General features: G+C 42.9%; 1 protein-coding gene across 1 annotated transcript in view; it reads right to left on the bottom strand.

Annotated features, from left to right (window-relative positions):
- MSRB2 (methionine sulfoxide reductase B2) overlaps positions 1-16,546 on the bottom strand; it is a 29,352-nt gene extending 12,806 nt beyond the window's left edge. Inside the window, exon 1 of the mRNA XM_089693756.1 lies at positions 16,326-16,546. Coding sequence (XP_089549882.1) covers positions 16,326-16,437 — 112 coding nt within the window. The 5' untranslated portion in view covers positions 16,438-16,546. The remainder of the gene's footprint in view (positions 1-16,325) is intronic.
- Between the last annotated feature and the right edge of the window lie 3,573 nt (positions 16,547-20,119).

Genomic DNA, 20,119 nt, shown 5'->3' with positions numbered 1-20,119 from the left:
ACACAAACTGATCCCTGATCCCTGGTATGCGATAAATAGGCCCAACACCGTAGTATGAGAAACATCCCCATATCATGATGCTTGCACCACCATGCTTCACTGTCTTCACAGTGTACTGTGGCCTGAATTCAGTGTTTGGGGGTCGTCTGACAAACTGTCTCCGGCCACAAACCCAAAAAGAACAATCTTACTTTCATCAGTCCACAAAATGTTGCGCCATTTCTCTTTAGGCCAGTCAATGTGCTCTTTTGGCAAATTGTAACCTCTTCAGCACGTCTTTTTTTCAACAGTGGGACTTTGCGGGGCTTCTTGCAGATAGCTTGGCTTCACATAGGCGTCTTCTAATTGTAACAGTACTCACAGGTAACTTTACACCTTCTTTCATCTTCCTGGAGCTGATTGTTGGCTGAGTCCTTGCCATTTTGGCTATTCTTCTATCCATTCGAATGCTAGTTTTTCGCTTTCTTCCACATCTTTCAGGTTTTGGTTGCCATTTTAAAGCATTTGCGATCATTTTAGCTGAGCAGCCTATCATTTTCTGCACTTTTTTATATGTTTTCCCCTCTCCAATCAACTTTATAATCAAGGTACGCTGTTCTTCTGAACAATGTCTGGAACAACCCATTCTCCTCAGAATTTCAGAGAGAAATGCACTGTAACCAGCATGTACAACATTTGCTGCCTTCCTTCCTTAAATAAGGGAAATAATTGCCACCTGTTTTTCAAAGAATGAATGACCTCACTAATAGAACTCCACACTGCTATTATTTTGAACATGCCCCTTTCAATTAGTGATTCAATTACACAGAATCAGCAGCACGCATGTCATGACTGTTGGGTCTGTTGGATTTCTATTACTCTACTACACCTGCTAGTAAATTATTTGCCATGTAGAAATATAATTTCTACCAAAAACAGTGATTGATCCGGTTAGTGATGTCTGACTGCTATTATTTTGAACACAACTGTATGTGCAGCTGCAGTGCGGGGATTCTCCAGCTCGCAGCTCATTGGCTCAGCGATGATAGCTAATGAGCAGGATCAGACAAACCCAGGCTCATCACTATTGGCTATCAATGCTGTCCCCCCTAGAAAAAGTGCTAGTCCCTGATCTCTAGGGGAATTAAATAAATACACGTATGACATTTTTTTTTCTATACCAGTGACTCAGAAAGTATTGAAGCCACTGCATAATATTAAAACAGAGATTCTGCAACCTATTTTATTTGTCTTTATAGGCCCCATCCTCCTGCAAAAAATGTGGCCTAGCATTACTCACCCTCTTGTGTTGTCCCCTTTCTTCTTTTTCCTTACAGTCTCTTCCTTGTTGGATGACAGCTATCATCATAGAAAACGATTACTGGGATCCCAGGCTGTCATGTTCCCACCCCCTGGAGGTGTGTCATCTTAACATGGGTACATACAGTACTCCTGGGCTAAGCAGCACTCACAATTCATTACTTGAGCACCTCTCCAGGAGGAAGGACTGGACACTGTCACAGCCAAGAAAGAGCAGAAAGGACTCAGGATGTCATGTGACGGCCTGAAGACAAAAGGAAATGATATGTATGCTTTGAGGGGTGTTGGTAGGGGCTTTCCCAGCAAGGCTAAAACCATTTTCAGGAAACTTTATTTTCAAAGCAGACTATGTCTCCAAGGTAAAAAGAAACTAAACTCTGGCAGCTTTAGCAAAAGGGCAAAGGACCATTGGCCAGTACTGCCTGTGGTCTCCCTGTAGCTGATATTTTCCCCATTACTGACTTACCATGTCTTGTTCTGCACTGTGTCTCTGTGTGGAGGTGGCCATCTTGGTAGAGGCAGGGCTTTGCTTCCTTGTGTTAGAGCCTCCATCAAAGAAAACAGTAGTGACATCACCAAATCTCCTGAGATTACCAGTCAGAGGCATTAATGCCTTGGATCTCACAATGCAGATATACAGCTATGAGGCTGTAGGCACAGGAGTCATGTCAAGACTGAAAAAAACATAAATGTTGCCCAAACTAACAAAATAAAATACGGAATGCCATGTTAACAATTACATTGATGATGACTACACTGCAAGATCCTGTGAGGCTTTGCTAAATCTCATGTGATCTCCTGGTAAAGACATTTTTTTCCTTACTTAGATGACCTCTAGAGTCCACACTGGTGGGATCTTCTTGCTTGTCATTGTGAGGGGCGAGCTAGAAATCTAGAACGTAAGGGCAGAGAGAATCTTCTACCCTTTCTTAAAATGGTGGATGGGGATGAAAAAAGTGAGAAAATGTTGGTCCGAAAAGCCTGCAATGAGAAGTAAATATTCTTTTGCTTATATGTTTTTACAGTGTTCTGCCAGATGTATTCACTTTATTTGTTACGGGTAAACTTCTCCTTTAGCCACTAGCCTACAAGGCACTTATACCCCCTTCCTGCCCAGGCCAAATTTCATCTTTCAGCGCTGTCGCACTTTGAATGACAATTGCGTGGTCATGCAACACTGTACCCATATGAAATTTTTTGCATTTTTTTCACACAAATTGAGCTTTCTTTTGGTGGTATTTACTCACCGCTGAGTGTTTTATTTTTTGTGCTATAAACAGAAAAATATAAACTTTTGCAAACAGGTAATTTTTCTCCTTCACTGATGTGCATTGATGAGGCTACACTGATGGGCATCGATGAGATGGCATGGATAGGCAGCACTGATGGGCACTGATAGGCGGCACTGATGAGCTGGCAGTGATGAGGCGGCACTGATATGCAAAAATGATGGGTACTGATAGGCGGCACTGACTGGCTGCACTGCTGAGTGACATGCTGGGTGGCACTGATGGGCACAGGTGGGTGGCACTGATGGGCACAGGTTGGTGGCACTGCCGGGCACTGCTGGACACCGATCATCAGGGCACTGAACATCAGTGCCCTGATGATTGGTGCCGATCCCTTCTCTGACAATTGTCGGTTATCAGCAGTACTTTCCTCATGCTGTGACAGCATGAGGAAAGTGCAGCCGATAACCGGCAACTGAATTTACCGGTGATCTGCTGTCTCATTGGACACGGCTGATCAAGTGATAAAAGGCCGCTGTGACTGGCCTTTTACCACATCACGTGATCAGCTGTGTCCATAGGACACAGCGATCATAGAGATCGCCGGGTACGTGCCCCTGGGGGGCGCACGGGAGGGCATGTTCTGGGAGGACGTCATATGACGCCCTCCCAGAACTGGCCGGCCATCATTCAGTTATCTGCAGTCGGCAAGTGGTTAAAGTGGTATTAAACCCAAAACCAAAAATGTAATATATTGCAGCTTACCAATTTTTAGATGTGATGGTTGCATTAGTTTTCTTTTGTTAGGCTCTCTTTCCTTTATTTTCACCTGGTGATCCTGCCAGTAAGTCTGTTCTTTTTTAAAAGTACAATCTCTTTTCTAGCTGTATCAGTTTACAGGGATGAGACAAACCAATTACCACTGACAGGGGTGCCTACAATGCTCACCTTTTATTTATGTAAAAACATTATCCCAAAAGAAAAAAACTGTTTGCTGTAACTGATTATAAAATGTGAGCTGGAGTTTGCCTTCAATGTGTTAGTCTAAATCTGCTAGTACATTTAACACTTCCTCCAGACTGACTGTACTGCTGTCTGCTGTACCCCTGTGCTCCTTCTCCAGAGTGGAGGCACTCTAATACAGGAGGCATGTTACTGGCTAGTTCGCCAGGTGAAAACAGAGGGAAAAGTAAAAAAAAAAGAAAACAAAAAAAAAAACGAACTAATGCAGCCATCACATGTAATGATTGCTAAGCTGCAATATATTACATTTTTATAACATTCCTGCATATATAACAATCCTTGGCTCCACCCTGGATCCATTCTATAATAGAGTGACTCTTGCCGCAGCTAGTTAGGTCTGAAGAAGAAGTGGAAGCTTGAAAACATGTCATCTGACTGGTCTGTGGTCTCCCATTGGACGTTGCTCCCGTCCCAACCTATTGTGCGTCCCACGCTAGTTATGGCTCATTTGGCTGACTGCTCCCGGTCCAATACAGACACACCAGACTGAGCAGCGACAAACTATCAGCTACTGAGTCCCGGACATCTCCATCTGGTTCAGACACTTTATGCCTACTTACAGTATGTCACAGAAGTGAGTACACCCCTCACATTTTTGTAAATATTTGATTCTATCTTTTCATGTGACAACACTGAAGAAATTACACTTTGCTACAATGTGACGTAGTGAGTGTACAGATAACATTATCAGAGCAAGACAGGCAACATGGAATGGCTCCGCTGCTATCACAGGTTATGTCATAGATGATTATGAAACACCATATTTATATAACCAGATACAGATACAACATAAACAGCTCTCAGAAACCGTGTAAATTTGCTGTCCCATCAGAATAACTCAACACATCGCCATTAACGTCTAAACCGCTGGCAACAACAGTGAGTACACCCCTAAGTGAAATGTCCAAATTAGGCCCAATTAGTTATTTTCCCTCCCTGGTGTCATGTGACTCGTTAGTGTTACAAGGTCTCAGGTGTGAATGGGGAGAAGCTGTGTTAAATTTGGTGTTATCGCTCTCACTCTCTCATACTGGTCACTGGAAGTTCAACATGGCACCTCATGGCAAAGAACTCTCTGAGGATCTGAAAAAAAAATTGTTGCTCTACATAAAGATGGCCTAGGCTTCAAAAAGATTGCCAAGACCCTGAAACTGAGCTGCAGCATGGTGGCCAAGACCATACTGTGGTTTAACAGGACAGGTTCCACTCAGAACAGGCCTCGCCATGGTCGACCAAAGAAGTTGAGTGCACGTGCTCAGCGTCATATCCACAGGTTGTCTTTGGGAAATAGACATCTGAGTGCTGCCAGCATTGCTGCAGAGGTTGAAGGGGTGGGGGGTCAGACTGTCAGTTCTCAGACCATACACCACACAGTGCATCAAACTGGTCTGCATGGCTGTCGTCCCAGAAGGAAGCCTCTTCTAAAGATGATGCACAAGAAAGCCCGCAAACAGTTTGCTGGAGACAAGCAGACTAAGGACATGGATTACTGGAACCATGTCCTGTGGTCTGATGAGACCAAGATAAACGTATTTGGTTCAGATGGTGTCAAGCGTGTGTGGCGGCAACCAGGTGAGGAGACTGGGCCACAGGGCAGTATTCCAACATGATAACGACCCCAAACACACCTCCAAGATGACCACTGCCTTGCTAAAGAAGCTGAAGGTAAAGGTGATGGACTGGCCAAGCATGTCTCCAGACCTAAACCCTATTGAACATCTGTGGGACATCCTCAAAGGTGGAGGAGCGCAAGGTCTCTACCATCCACCAGCTCCGTGATGTCATCATGGAGGAGTGGAAGAGGACTCCAGTGGCAACCTGTGAAGCTCTGGTGAATTCCATGCCCAAGAAGGTAAGGCAGTGCTAGAAAATAATGGTGGCCACACAAAATATGGGCCCACAAACACTTTGGGCCCAATTTGGACATTTTCACTTAGGGGTGTACTCAGTTTTGTTGCCAGCGGTTTAGACATTAATGGCTGTGTGTTGAGTTATTATGAGGCGACAGCAAATTTACACTGTTATACAAGCTGTACACTCACTACTTTACATTGTACAAAGTGTCATTACTTCAGTGTTGTCACATGAAAAGATATAATAAAATATTTACAAAAATGTGAGGGGTGTACTCTCCTCTGTGAGATAATGTATATACTACTCATGTGAGTAACCATTTAGCTGTTTTTATCAATTAAACCTTGTTTTTACCAACTACACCTAGGCTGGCATCCCTGTCTGTTTCCTTTTGCTGACGAAGAGATAACATCTCTTAGGCTATGTTCACACTAGCCTTGTTAGCAAGCGGCAGACAGGCGTTTGGGAAGCGTTTTTATCGTTTCACAAACACCTGGGAAAATTCTGCACATTGCAGCACACAGTGCTGTTCAAACGGGAGCGTAAGCATCGCGTTGCGTCGCGGCACGTCGCGGCAAAACGGATGCCTCTGGTCGAGTCAGGAGGAGTTGAAGCCTCCTATTCAAGTCTATGGTGCCGCTCCGAAAATGCCTGGCCGGAGTTTGCGGTACGGTTGCGACGCGGTTGTGAGGCGTTGGCGGAGCGGTAACACCATTCAAACTTCATTATAGGCGTTTGCGGGGTGTTTTTAATGCTTGGCAAACATCTAGCAACCGCCGCTACACCGCGCATGCAGCATTTGCAGAATGTTGAAACCGCTCCGCAAACGCCGGACCAACGCTTGTCAAATGCTATAGGGGCGTTTGGCAAGAGTTGGAAAAACAGTCAAGTGTGAACGAGCCCTTAATGAACTGAAACAGATTTATAGAATTGACTAGGGATGCACTGAAATTTTGGTGGCCGAAACGTTTTGGCCTAAATTAAAAAAAGCACTGAGACAGGTGTCAACAAAAACCCTGCCCCTCACTGCCGCCCGCTGTCGCCGCCGCCCCTCTCCACTGCCGCCCGCCCGCTGCTGCCGCCACTGGATGCCACTCGGTAGTTTAGCCTTACCTGAGAAACCATTGATCCCAGCGCTGGGCATAGAGATGAGTGAAGGAAAGATGGCCGCCACACATCTCTATGCCCTTGGAGGGCCGGAGCAATGTCACTTCTGATTCCGACCATTTTTTTTTTTAAAGCACTAGATCAATGTTTTTTCTTGATTCAATGCTTTACATTGCAGAGGAGAGATGTGGGGTCTTATTGACCCCACATCTCTCCATAAAGAGGATCTGTCACTAGTTATTTCTATCACAAGGGATGCATGCATTTCTTGTGATAAGAATAAAAGTGATTACATTTTTTTTTTAAAGGAACAGTGCAAAAAACCCCAAAAAACAGTAAATACATTTTTTAAAAAAAAGTTTAAAGTGCCCCTGTCCCCCCTGTGCTCGCACATAGTGGTGAACGCATACGTAGGCCATGCCCACATATGTAAATGGTGTTCATACCACACGTGAGGTATCGACATGTACGTCAGAGCAAGAGCAATAATTCTTGCACTAGACCTTCTCTGTAACTTTACACTGCTAACCTGTAGAAATTTTTAAAGCATCACCCATTAAAATTTTTTAAGTAGCGCAGTTTCACGCCATTTCACGAGCGTGCACAATTTTAAAGCGTGACATGTTGGGTATCTATTTACTTGCCGTAACATCATCTTTCATATTTTACAAAAAAATTGGGGTGTATATTATTTATTTTTACTCAAAGTGTATTTTTTTCCAAAAAATATATATTCATTTTTAAAAACTGTGCATTTCGTTTTTGGTTTTCAGCCAAGTGCATTTTGAATTTTTGGTTTTGGCTTCGGCACCAGAATTTTCATTTCGGTGCTCCACTAGAATTGAGATCCGAAATTGGACTAGTATAAGGAGTAGTTGTTGAGTGGGGATGTTGAAATACAGTGTTCATGTATTTTATGCAACAACTACATTAGTATTCAGTAGAGATATATTCTTCATCTTCAACCTGTAGATGGCAGTGTATATATATGTTTGTAGCTTCATCTATAGCAGTGGTTCTCAACCTTCCTAATGCCGTGACCCTTTAATACAGTTCCTCATGTTGTGGTGACCCCCAACCATAAAATTATTTACCCAGTAATTATATGTCATGAGTGTCGTTTTACCTCCAATACTGCTGCTTTCAACACAGTAGCTGCTTTTAACAGAGTAGCTGCTTTCAACACAGCAGCTGCTTTCTACACAGTAGCTGCTCTTTACACATCGGAAATATGTGTTTTCTGATGGTCTTAGGGGACCCCTGTGAAAGGGTCGTTTGACCCCCAAAGGGGTCGCGACCCACAGGTTGAGAACCACTGATCTATAGCCTTGTAAGCTCTCTATCTTTTCACTAAATAAAGTTTCCTGTTTGCAGAAAAGCCCATGTGGACTGTGCACTGCCTGCTCTGTAGGGCTATATACAGAATTCCTAAGAGGTTTAATACCACTTTAAGCTCCATACAACCCTGGTCACAGAAATGTTTAAAAATAGAAATGAACGGGAAACATCCACTGACTTCTCTGGGTCTCTGCAAGGCATGTAACACTTGTGCTTTCTGCATGCGTGTCCCAGGAAAGGTACAGGAAGGGGTTAATCAATGTAACACCCAGCTGCTGGGCCTCCTAATCTGGAGTGCAGGAAGGCATTTCAGGTCAGGACACCACTCCTTAGCTGCATGTCTGAGCAGAGACAGAAGTCAGATAACATTATCAGAGCAAGACAGGCAACTTGGAATGGCTCTGCTGTGTAACAGGTTATGTCATAGATGATTATGAAACTTCATGTTTATATAACCAGATACAGACATAACATAAACGGATCTCAGGAACACAGACAGGTCTGAAGAACCAGTAAGAAAGTAATGAGCCAACAATAATATCCACAAAAAAAAAATATGGGGGGGCTCCATTCCTTTACCAATATATCAACTTCAGTACAACCAGCCTGCCCATACATGATCACCAAAATGTGTCCGATCCCTGCTGATTCGGCAGAATATAGATCCATGCATGAATGTCTTTAGAGTATTGGACTGTTATGTAAAATAAATGATATCACAATGCATCAACTCATGAAATGCAAGTGTTCCCACAAGGCATAGATGTAAATCTGATAGCAAAAATAATCTCCTTGCGCATAAGTGCAATAGCCCAATAGGTATAAAGAGTATTCCACTTCACACGCGGATAATCTCATAAAGCCTTGCTGCCCTCTAGGACTGGGGATGTCCTGTAGCCACTAAAAGAAAACAACAGACAAGAGAGGGCACACTAGCCTAGAGCATTATCCAAGTTTTCAATATAAAACTGATTAAAAAAAAAAAAAAACTACTCACAAGCATAGAAGTTGAAATCACTCATCAAGCCACACATTTGTGGTTAAGTGTTTCAAGATCAGATAGTCTCCAAAGCATGGGGGGGGGCCACACCAGAGTCGCTGCAGGCTGGCGCGTTTCGAAATAATATTCTTCTTCCTCAGGATATTAATTCAAAATGCGTCAGACTGCAGGGATCTTGTCTGCTGTTTTCTTATAGATGTAAAGTGTGACCAGGACTGCACAAACATATTTGACATGTATGTAGCTTTGCTATGAAGCCTTTTCTTCTCATGTGAACGGAACGCACCCACAGCTGAGATTAGAGATGTGTTCAGGGGACACGCAAGTTCATCTCTAGTCAGGGAGATCCTAACTCACTTCTGGAGAAACTAGTCCGTCCTGCCAGGTGAACCGTAGGTTTGGATTTACCAGATCATCAATGGAGTAATTCCATCACTACACACATATATGAATGTATGTTGACCACAATCCAGTGTCTGTAACAGGATTTTTACCTTTTTACCGCAGAGGAAACCCTTAAAAGTTTTTGCAGGTCTTGGGGAACCCTTATTAAAACCAGCTTGTTGGGGTTCAATGGGGAAAATAGTGGTAGGTGATTAGCAGAAAGAATGCAACCCTAAAGCAGCCCATAGATGATTTTCTTTCCTTCCACCATCAGTGCTGATGGGGAATCTCTCCTGCAGAGATATTGTATTCTGCTGGCAAGGGAGGAAGGGTGGCACGGGGCCTTCAGAATAGGATTACTGCCAGCGGCTATAGCCGCTGGCAGTAATTGCATGAAAGAATATCCAACAGGATGGATCAACTTGGGTACACTCAGTTTGCCCATACATGGATTGAAATTCAGCTGGTGCCTGCTGAACCGGCCAAATTATCATCTATATATGGCCGGCTTTAGGGCACGTACATACACTATATCGCCTAAAGTATTGGGACACCCCTCCAAATCATGGAAATCAGGTGTTCCAATCACCTCCATAGCCACAGGTGAATAAAATCAAGCCCTAAATGGCTGCATGTTCTTCTTTAAGTTTACAGTTGAGGGTTGGCTCAGCCATGTGCTTTTACCGACCCCGGGCTGCCTGTGTGAACGAATGAGGACATACAGTGGTGGTCAATAGGGATGAGCTTGGGCATGTTCTGATGCTCTTCTGAACCTACCTGACTGAGCCCACTGAGAAGAGGTCATATGTGATAGGCCATTCATCTGTGGGGGAGCATTTACACAGGGGGTTGCACGGTGGACAATGCCTTGGCTGCATATGACTGGCCCATTACAGGTAACAGCTTCCTGGCAGATTTGGCCAGGTGGCTTCAGATGAGCATCAGAACACACCCAAGCTCATCTCCAAGGCCCCATTCACACCTGAGCATAGTGAGGAAGCATGTCCTGGCTCACTTTTTTGTGTGTTTTTCACCTAACGTGCGTCTTGCCTAGGGCTTCCCATTCACTTGAATGGGCTGCCTATGTCGGACAAACACCCCAAAGTAGCTCCAGAGCCTTTTCAGTCGTGGAGCGTTGGGAGTCCTCAGGCATTTTGTCATGTTTATAGCACATTTCATTTTTCTGGAAAACACATCTGCTACCTGCACTTGGGGGTGCCATTAACAATTAATTGCACCCCTGATGCCAGTGCATGAGAAGGCAAAAAGCACATTTTTGTGTGTTTTGTTGTGTATTTAGGAAACAGAGGTGTGAATGCAGCCTAATGGACAGAATGGCACCCTTACAGACTGCTAATTCTCTGGTACATCATTGATGTCATGCTACTGGCTACTTGGCTCCAGAATTATGCAGGCACCATCAAATGGGAAGTTAATTAGTTACAACTCAAGAAACTCCTAGGAACTCTGGAGGAACCCTGGATGAGAATTGCTGGTCTATAGAGTAACACCTGACAGCCCTGAATGAGTTTTCTTGGGGAACAAAACAGACCTTTCCCAATCACTTCTGTTTTCCATGTTGTCAGAAAAACCAGCCCAATAGGCGTTTGGTTCCTTCATAAGCCTTCGTTCACACCTATGTAACATAGTTTCAAATTGTTTTGAGCCGGTGTGTTTTTTTTAGAAAGGGTCAGCAGCAGATTGTGTTTTGCGTGTAATAGACTTCAATGGACTCACACCAAAAATGCAAGTGGTGCGTTTTTGCGGGGGTTTTTTGCTAATAGAAAAGTATAACAGTTCTGTTCATGTAGTGCTACCTTACACTCTTCGGCACTCAAGTAGCATCAAAGTAGTGCAGGAACCTTTCTGTGACCAAAGACGCATGTTAGAGTTACGGTTAATGACTAGGGTTAGAGACAGAGTTAGGATTAGAGTTAGGGTTAGTGGTAATTGTTTGGGTTGAAATGCTAACAATTATCACTAACCCTAGACCTAATGATTACTGCTAACCCTAACTCTAAGCCTAGCCCTAATGATAACTGCTAACCCTAACAATTACCACCAACCCTAATGATTACTGCTAACCCTAACCCCTAGCCCTTGCCCTAATGATTACTGCTAACCCTAACTCTAACCCTAGCCCTAATGATTACTGCTAACCCTAACTCTAACCCTAGACCTAATGATTACTGCTAACCCTAACCCTAGACCTAATGACTACTGCTAACCCTAACCCCTAGCCCTTGCCCTAATGATTACTGCTAACCCTAACTCTAACCCTAGCCCTAATGATTACTGCTAACCCTAACTCTAACCCTAGACCTAATGATTACTGCTAACCCTAACCCTAGACCTAATGACTACTGCTAACCCTAAGCCTAGCCCTAATGATTACTGCTAACCCGAACTTTAATCCTAGCCCTAAACCCAAAACCTAGCTCTTAACCTTTAGTCACATAAAGGTTCCTGCACTACTTCCATGCAACTTTGATGCTACTTGAGTGTAAAGTCAGATCAAAGTCACACTATATGAACAGAACTGTTATACTTTTCTATTAAAAAAAAAAAAAAGCAAAACGTGGCAAAAGTACATGTTCAAAAACGCAAAATGCACCACCACAAAAGCTGGAAAAATGCATCAACTGCAATCTACATAATAGATATGAACCTAACCTAAATGTCCATTCATTTTCTAAATCCTAGCACTATTGTACTATCAGACAAAACATTCAGATCATTACCTTGATTGATATAGACAGCAACAGCCTGAATTTTGGAAGCCTGCGATCAATAAAACCCATTGGAATCAATATACAACATTATTCATCGTTGGCTTGTACTGAGACTCAGTGCTGTGTGTAGAGCAGATACCCCTTCATCCATGAAGTCAGTTAATTACAAGCACTGGGCTTCTGGCTTCATTTCCTCCTGAATGTAATTCTCTGGAAATAGCCACAGATGGTGCTTGGAAGACAGTGGAAATTTCCAGTCCATGTATACGAAGCATTCATCCTCACATGGCCTCCTCTCTCTAGGAAGACTCCTCTGTAGCACTAATAAATCCTCCTTTGCTGTACAGAATACGGAATTTATCAGCCACCTCTAGACAATTCAGATCGCAGGCACAAGGTGATCAGTGTGAATACAAAATTAAACATCAGTATTTTTGATGGTTGACAATTAAGCACACGTTCCCTGGCTCTGAATGCTGAATTTAAACATATGAAATGCATATAATATAGAAACATAGAAAAGTGACGGCAGAAAAAGACCAAATAGTCCATTGAGTCTGCCCTTTCTTTAACAATTTATATAGGGTTGTGTTTTTTTTCTGTTAACTTTTTTGTCTGAGTTTAAATCTATGTTTGTTCTAAGCATGTTTGAATCCACAAACTGTTGACTGTCTCACTACGTCTGCTGGAAGTCCATTCCAAGCATCAACTAATCATTTCGTAAATGAATACGATCTTAGATTAGTTTTGAACTTTCCTCCTGCTAGTTTGAAGTTTTGTCCCCGTATTATTGATCTTGGCTTCTTATTGGAAATACTGTCCTCTTGGACCTTATTCACCCCCTATATATAACAGAGTCTGTATTTCTGTCCATTCAATTCTGGGATTTACACATCTCTGCCAAACAGCACAGCCAGCCTGGAGTCCTGGAGTTTTCAATAGTACTAGTACGTAATACAATGGGGTCTTGTCCCTGCCCCCTACCAGGACTCATTTAAATTTAAGGGATGGTAAAAAAGGGGGTTTACTGCTCTTCAACTTCCCATTTTAAAATAATATGGCAGCCAGAGTTGTACTTATGCTGTAGCAAAATTCTACCCCCTGTCAAATTTAACGGGTTTGGGGTACCACTACTAAATGCAACCCATTCAACTGAATGGGGATGTGCGGTTGCACCACACTATTCCTACTCAAAAAGAAAGCAAGCATTCAGAAGACAGCAGTATCCCCTCCTGAATGCCTATCTGCCCCTCCTGTACCGCTCTCTGAAAAGCAATGAATCACAAAATGCTTTTCAGAGACTGTTACAAGACTAAATGAGCCCTAAGCAGATGCATGCGGTCACCTGTCGGCTCTTTCCATTTATCAGCATTTTAGCACATGAGTACTTCAGCACAAGTTGCTTCTCCCTCTCCCAGTCTGAGCTCTGCTGTTTAAGGGACCTCCCATTTAATGGCACCTGCACCAACAACATGAAACTAGTGACCTTTCTAGTGGTCTATAAGGTTGGCTTTCTGACCCCCACTGAGTGTACACAGACCTGTCATCTGCTTGCTCAGCAGGGATCAGCATAGAGAACCCCCAATGAGCAAACAGATCCACTGGTGGGTCCGTCCCATCTGAACAGGGCCTAAGGGGGGCATTGTTCTCCCAATGTAATAGGTTTCCCCTAGACCTGAAAAAAGGAAAAGCTGGTTTCTCAAACCTAACTGGTGGGACTGCTGGGTGTTAATTACATAGCAATGTAAGTATGAGAAATGCCATGTTGTGCAGGTTTAAAGGACCATTCCCTGTTACGTGGTTAATATAGAATTTGGGGATTACATACAGAGTGCAGTGATCTGGAACAGATTTTACATTCAGGAGGACTCATGTGATGAAGGGTCATAGCAGAGATTACTAGGAATACAATATATATTATAAGACAGGATTTCTGTAAAGCCAACAATGCTTTACAATGTGAGGGCAGACAGTACAGTGACATTACGATTCAATGCAGGAGGGATCAGAGGGCCCTGCTATTTGATATAGTATACATGCTTCTATGGTTCTCTCTGTCTTGTTGCAGATGGGTAGACTTTCAGGCTAGGTTCACACCTATGCAGGTTGCATTTGATCCGTTTCTGCATTACGTTTTGCATTTTTGCACCTGCATTTTTTATGTGTTTTTTTTTTTCATTTTTTTCATTTTTCTTGTTGCTAGGCAGATTTAATACATAAAACGCATAAAAAATGCAGCAAAAACGCAATAATTGCTTTTCTGCAGCATTTCCATTGAAGTCTATAAAACCAAAAATGCTTTCAAAAACGTCCCTGACCGTTTCTAAAAAATACACCGGGTGAAAACACGTAGATTTGAACCTGTCCCATAGGAAATCATGTTAATTGGACTGTACTGTGTTTCCGCAAAACGCTGCAGAAAATGCTTAGGTGTGAACCGAGGGTCATGTAGTGTCATATATAAGATCATCCACTACAATAATCAGTCCCATCCAGTCATGAATGTTAATGGTGAAGCTGAACTTTTCCATCTTTGTTGAACCGGTTTAAGCCTTCTTGGCACAATCATGAAGTTATTGGACCTTCTTTCTGCTGAACCCTTTCTATCTGTGACACTGATTCTGCAGGAAATGCCATGACACCTGGTAGTTTCAGCCGCACTTACAATCTTGGTGACAGTGCCATAAATACCCCATACTAAAGATAATTCCAGCAATAGATCTCAGCTATTCCCATTCTCAATCAAGACGAAGAATCAGCTCAGTGAAAGGGTCACCCCCTTCTTGCTGGGCAATGGGAACGGTCTCAGGAATATTTGTGATGGTGGGAGATGTCTGCAGTGGACAGTAGACTGTCATGAGATGAATAAGTGGACTGCCCTTGCTGGCCTTCTTCTGAAAATGCAAGTTGCCTGGCTGTCACAGCCTGGGAACAAGCCTGCAGCAAGTAAAAGTCAGAGAAATTCTGTATGCTCAGGATCAGTGATATCAAGTTACTGAAGACAAGTTAGATCAAACAAGGAAATAGCATTGATAGCTGGGGAGGTCTGCAAGGTCAGCCTGCATATCTTTTCCCTGCCAGGCTTACTTGAATGGATTATATGCATCAGCCTAGACCTGCTTAATGGTTAGCTCTTTTGTCTGGCAGTACTAAGGTCGTTGGTTCAAATCCCAACCACGGCACTATCTGCCTGCAGTTTGCATGTTCTCCCTGTGCCTGTGTGGGTTTCCTCCAGGTACTTGGGTTTCCTCCTACACTCCAAAGACATGCTGGTAAGTTAATTGGCTCCTGCCTAAATTGGCCCTAGTGTGGATGTATATGAGTGTGATTTAGGGACCTTAGATTGTACGCCCCTTGAGGGTTAGGGACTGATGGGAATGTATAATATATGTATGCAAATCACTGCGTAAATTGACGGTGCTATATAAGTACCTGTAATAAAATAAATAAATATTTATCGTTACTGTATAGAGGGGTGACAACTTAAAGTGTTCTTAAACCCACAACAGTAAAATCAGTCTGTATATGCAATAAAACATGCTTGTTATACTCACTGTGGAACCTAAGGTGTTAATCCTTTGCATTGTGTAAAAATACTGTTTGATCCTGTCTTCTCTGATCCTCCTCTTTTTATACTGTCCCCAATCCATATGCTGATAGAATAGAGTCCTTGCGGGAAGGCTGCACATGCTTAGTTTGGTGTGTATTGCTAGAGAGGTTTTTTTGGGGGGAAGGTGCATGTGATCAGCACAGGGCCAATCAAGGCTGTCCAGACAGAGAGTCAGGGGTCATGCAGCCTCATAGGAAAATCAGGGGAGAATGAAAACTCCTCCTATAAGCTTTATCCAGTGCTCTGCTGGACACTGATAGAAGTCACCAGACTGCTCTAACTGCTGATAAGAAAAGGTATTTAGCAGTTTATATTTACTAAAATAAATGCATTTCCATGTTTTGTGTATTGTGGGAGAACAGATATAGTGAATGCGGGGTCCTGGGTTTAGAAGCACTTTAAGCTGTACTCGCTGGTTAAAGAGAACCTGTCAGGATGCCTATATGACACAGAAGTGTCTTAAAACGACACTTTAGATGAGCATGCATGGGCAAGTTGACTGCAGAATTAGAGGTTCATAGTTATGGCCAAATTTGACATATGGGAATGTTTGACACTTGGTCAGCATAACAGAAGTGGCCATGCAAGATCTGCACATATGTCTGCATCATCCATTCCAGTCATTTACTAGCAGTGTGGGTATCTGATGTGCCCCATGGCAATTATAGCCTTTGTAGATGTGAACCAGGCAATCTCCCCCCTCCCTTTGGAAACCCCTATAAACCACTGGCTGTATGTCTGCAGCTTACCAGCATCTGAGTGCACCATCCTGGCTGTGCTCCAGGCTCTGCTCCCGGTGACAGGTGACATCCCTCTCTGTCTCATCAGAAGGATGCTGAAGCCTTTCAGTAGTCTAGCCATGAAGCAGAATCCCAGCAAAGCTGCGATCAATGGAATGACAGGCGGTGTGTGCTGCAGGATCAGATGTGTGTCTGCTGCTGAACACAGCTCTCCCTGATGGCACTCCCTCCTGTGATGTCATCCCTACAATGGGCCAGTATGTGGGCTAAAGGGCAAACAGGATCCCCTGTCCACATTCTTCCGCTATCTGTCAGTGTCTGGTCTGAACATACTCTAGTGCAGATTACAACATTGGCCTGAGAGGGACATATTACTTGTTATTATTATTACTATCAATATTATCAGTATTATTATTCCAATCATTGCAATATTTAAGATGAGAATAAATTGCAGCACAAAGGCCACATTCACACTTTAGCGTTCTTTGAATGCATACGATTTTGCATGTGTTTACAAAATGCTCCAAAAACACCGGTCACACTTGCATTGCCATTAATAGCACCCCTAACTCTGCAAAAAAAAAAACCGCATGTTTGTTACGTTTGTTGCTCGTAGGGCAGCCCATTGAAAGCAAAAATCAAAAACGCACACCAGCAACAGCACCCACAAATGCACAAAAATGTGGAGCACGCTGAAAGAAACACAAAATGTAAAAGCAGCCAAAGTGTACACCCTGTCATGCCCCCAGATTGGTATACAAGATTTTTATAGTGACAATAGGTTGCGCAGCATTTTACAAATGTAATGTTGCTTGAATCACGCCATTCGTAAGCGTATAGGAGCTTCTTTTGAGTCGCACAGTTTGGCCCCAACAGAGTTCAATGGAAACACCTTGGAAATGTGCATTTGTTCACATTTCTTGCCTTTTCATTGGCTAAAACTAATTTTTAAGAATGATCGTCTTAAAGCGGTAGTAAACCGCAGGAAACCAAAAAAAAACTCACCGGCCAGGTAATGTCATAATATCCTTGCATGCATTGCGTACTAGCACATTATGTAAAGCTTGCCATAACCACTTGCCTACCTCCCTAAAGCAGATATACCTATAGTAAATATACGTAATTTCGCATTTCCGGGTAGGGGGCATGCACACATGCGCCCCCTACACATGCTGCCATTGGTTGCAATGGATGTCAATCACCGGGTCCCGGCCGGCACTTCTCAGCCTGCACTCAGTAATCGCTGCTGAAGCTGAGAGTGGAGAAATTATTATTATTATTATACAGCGCCAACAGTTTGCTCAGCGCTTTACAATATAATGGGAGACAATACAGCAACAATACAGTTCAATACAAGAGGGTTAGGAGGGCCCTGCTCCTTGGAGCTTACAATCTAAGAGGGAGGGGCTAGTGGTACAAAAGGTAATAACTGTGGGGGATGGACTGGTTGGAAGAGTAGAAGATTCCAGTATTAGCTGAGGGCAGGATAGGCTTCCCTGAAGAGATAGGTTTTCAGAGATCGCCTAAAAAGTGAGCAGAGTAGGCGATAGTCTGATAATTTGGGGTAGAGAGTTCCAGAGGATGGGGGAAGCTCTGGAGAAATCCTGGAGATGAGCATGGGAGGAGGAGACAAGGGAGATAGAGAGTAGGAGGTCATGCAAGGAGCGGAGAGTACGGTTTGGGTGATATTTGGAGACAAGATCGGTGATGTAATTTGGGGCAGAGTTATAAATGGCTTTATATGTTATTGTTAATGTTTTGAATTTTATCCGTTGGGCAACGGGAAGCCATTGGAGGGATTGGCTGAAGTTTAATCTGTTTCTATTTTGTCTATGCTGGTTTCTTTTTTCTCCCCTCATCAACAGGCTAATGAAATTATGAAATAAAACCTATTTTTTATTTTATACCTTATTTTAAACCCAGTGATATCATCACTGAGTCTCTGTGCTTCTCTATGCAAAGCAGACAGATCGTGGCTGGTGGGGGGGGGTGTACATGGGTTCCTGAAAATAGGATGTTGTGGTAACGTACACACATAACGCTAAGCCTCAATGAACTGAAATCCAGTGACTAAAAGGCATGGGCAGCAACTATCAGGCTGGGAAGGAGAGGAATAGATGAGAATGGATGTCCTTCAGCCAGGAAATAAGGCAGGCTCTTTCTGATTTGCTATAGATTCTAATGCACACAGTGAGAAGCTTGCAGTGTGCAGTTAAAGCAAACTAAGCCATTTCATTACAGGAGAGGAGCCGGCACAACTGTACAAGACTGAAGGGGAGGACTGAGACCAGCCTTAAGGTCAAAGTCACTCCTATTGAACCCCTTAGTAACTTGGCTAACACTATGTTTGCAACAATTTTTACTGTTGATGTGTAAACTTTTTTTTCTTTTTTTTTTTTCATTTTGCAGATTTGCCGTACACAAAATTATATAAAATGGTTTTGCCATGCTTTGTAGCAAAAACAAACATTTGGTAGCCTCATTATACAGATATGTGGCTATTTGCACAAGTTGAGGGCGGGGGAAGGGAGCCTGGGCAGAGTGTACTATTGGAAGGCATGATATGTACTTGTCCATTGTTGGCCATATAAGTCAGACCTAATATACTGTATAGAGGAATTATTGGTCAAATATAGGGAGGATAAATAGTAATAATAATAATATTAATGTTCCCAACTGTCCTGGATCTGAATTCCTCTGTCCCAGTCCAGATGTGTTCCAGATGTGCTTCTGCATGCACATTTTTGACATATTTTTGATGTGTTCCGGTGTACTCTTTGCCTACACAGTTTGGCTGCTTTTGATGTGTTCTGTGCAGTTTTGATGCATTCCAGTGCATGGTGAACCCAGAAGGAAGACTGGGTGAAGATGGACCACAGCGGTGACAGCACATCATTGGAGGGCTTCATTGTAACCACTTGCCTTCCAGAAGATTTACCCCCCCTTCCTGACCAGGCCATTTTTTGTGATACGGCGCTGTTACTTTGACAATTACGCGGTCATGCAAGCTCTACATAAGTGAAATTTATGTCATTATTTTCCAACAATAGAGCTTTCTTTCAGTGGTATTTGATCATCTCTGCGTGTATTATTTTTGTGCTATAAACAAAAAAAAACCCAAAATTGTAAGCTCGAAAGAGCAGGGCCCTCGATCCCCTCATGTTTTGCATTGTATTGGTATTGTTCTGTCACATGTTCTGTCCCCCTTTGTAATGTACAGCGCTGTGTGAACTATTGGCGCTTTATAAATACTGTATAATAATAATAATAATAATAATAATAAAACAATGTTTTTTATTTTTTTTGCTATAAAACATATCCAATAATAAAATTAAAAAAATTTAATTTCTTCATAAATTTAGGCCAAAATGTATTTGCCCAAAAAAAAATCCCAATACGTGTAAATTACAGTTGCAAGAAAAAGTATGTGAACCCCTTGGGATTACGTGGAGTTTTGCATGAATTGGAGTGGCCCAGTCGGAGTCCTGACCTCAACCCGATTGAAATGCTGTGGCATGACCTTAAGAGAGCGATTCACACCAGACATCCCAAGAATATTGCTACACTGAAACAGTTTTGTGAAGAGGAGTGGTCCAAAATGACTCCAGATCGTTGTGCAGGTCTGATCTGCAACTACAGGAAACGTTTGGTTGAGGTTATTGCTGCCAAAGGAGGGTCAACCAGTTATTAAGTCCAAAGGTTCACATACTTTTTCCTCCCTGCACTGTGAATGTTTACATGTTATGTGCAATTAAACCATGGCAACATCTAATGTTTGTGTAGTATTATGTTCAGCAGACTGT

The sequence above is a fragment of the Staurois parvus genome, unplaced genomic scaffold (assembly GCF_062004578.1).
Source record: "Staurois parvus isolate SC_StPar_1 unplaced genomic scaffold, SC_StPar_1.0 ptg000636l, whole genome shotgun sequence".
In the NCBI taxonomy this organism is placed as follows: domain Eukaryota; kingdom Metazoa; phylum Chordata; class Amphibia; order Anura; family Ranidae; genus Staurois; species Staurois parvus.
The sequence above is the reverse complement of the archived record's forward strand: the minus strand, read 5'-3'. Positions and strand labels throughout refer to the sequence as shown.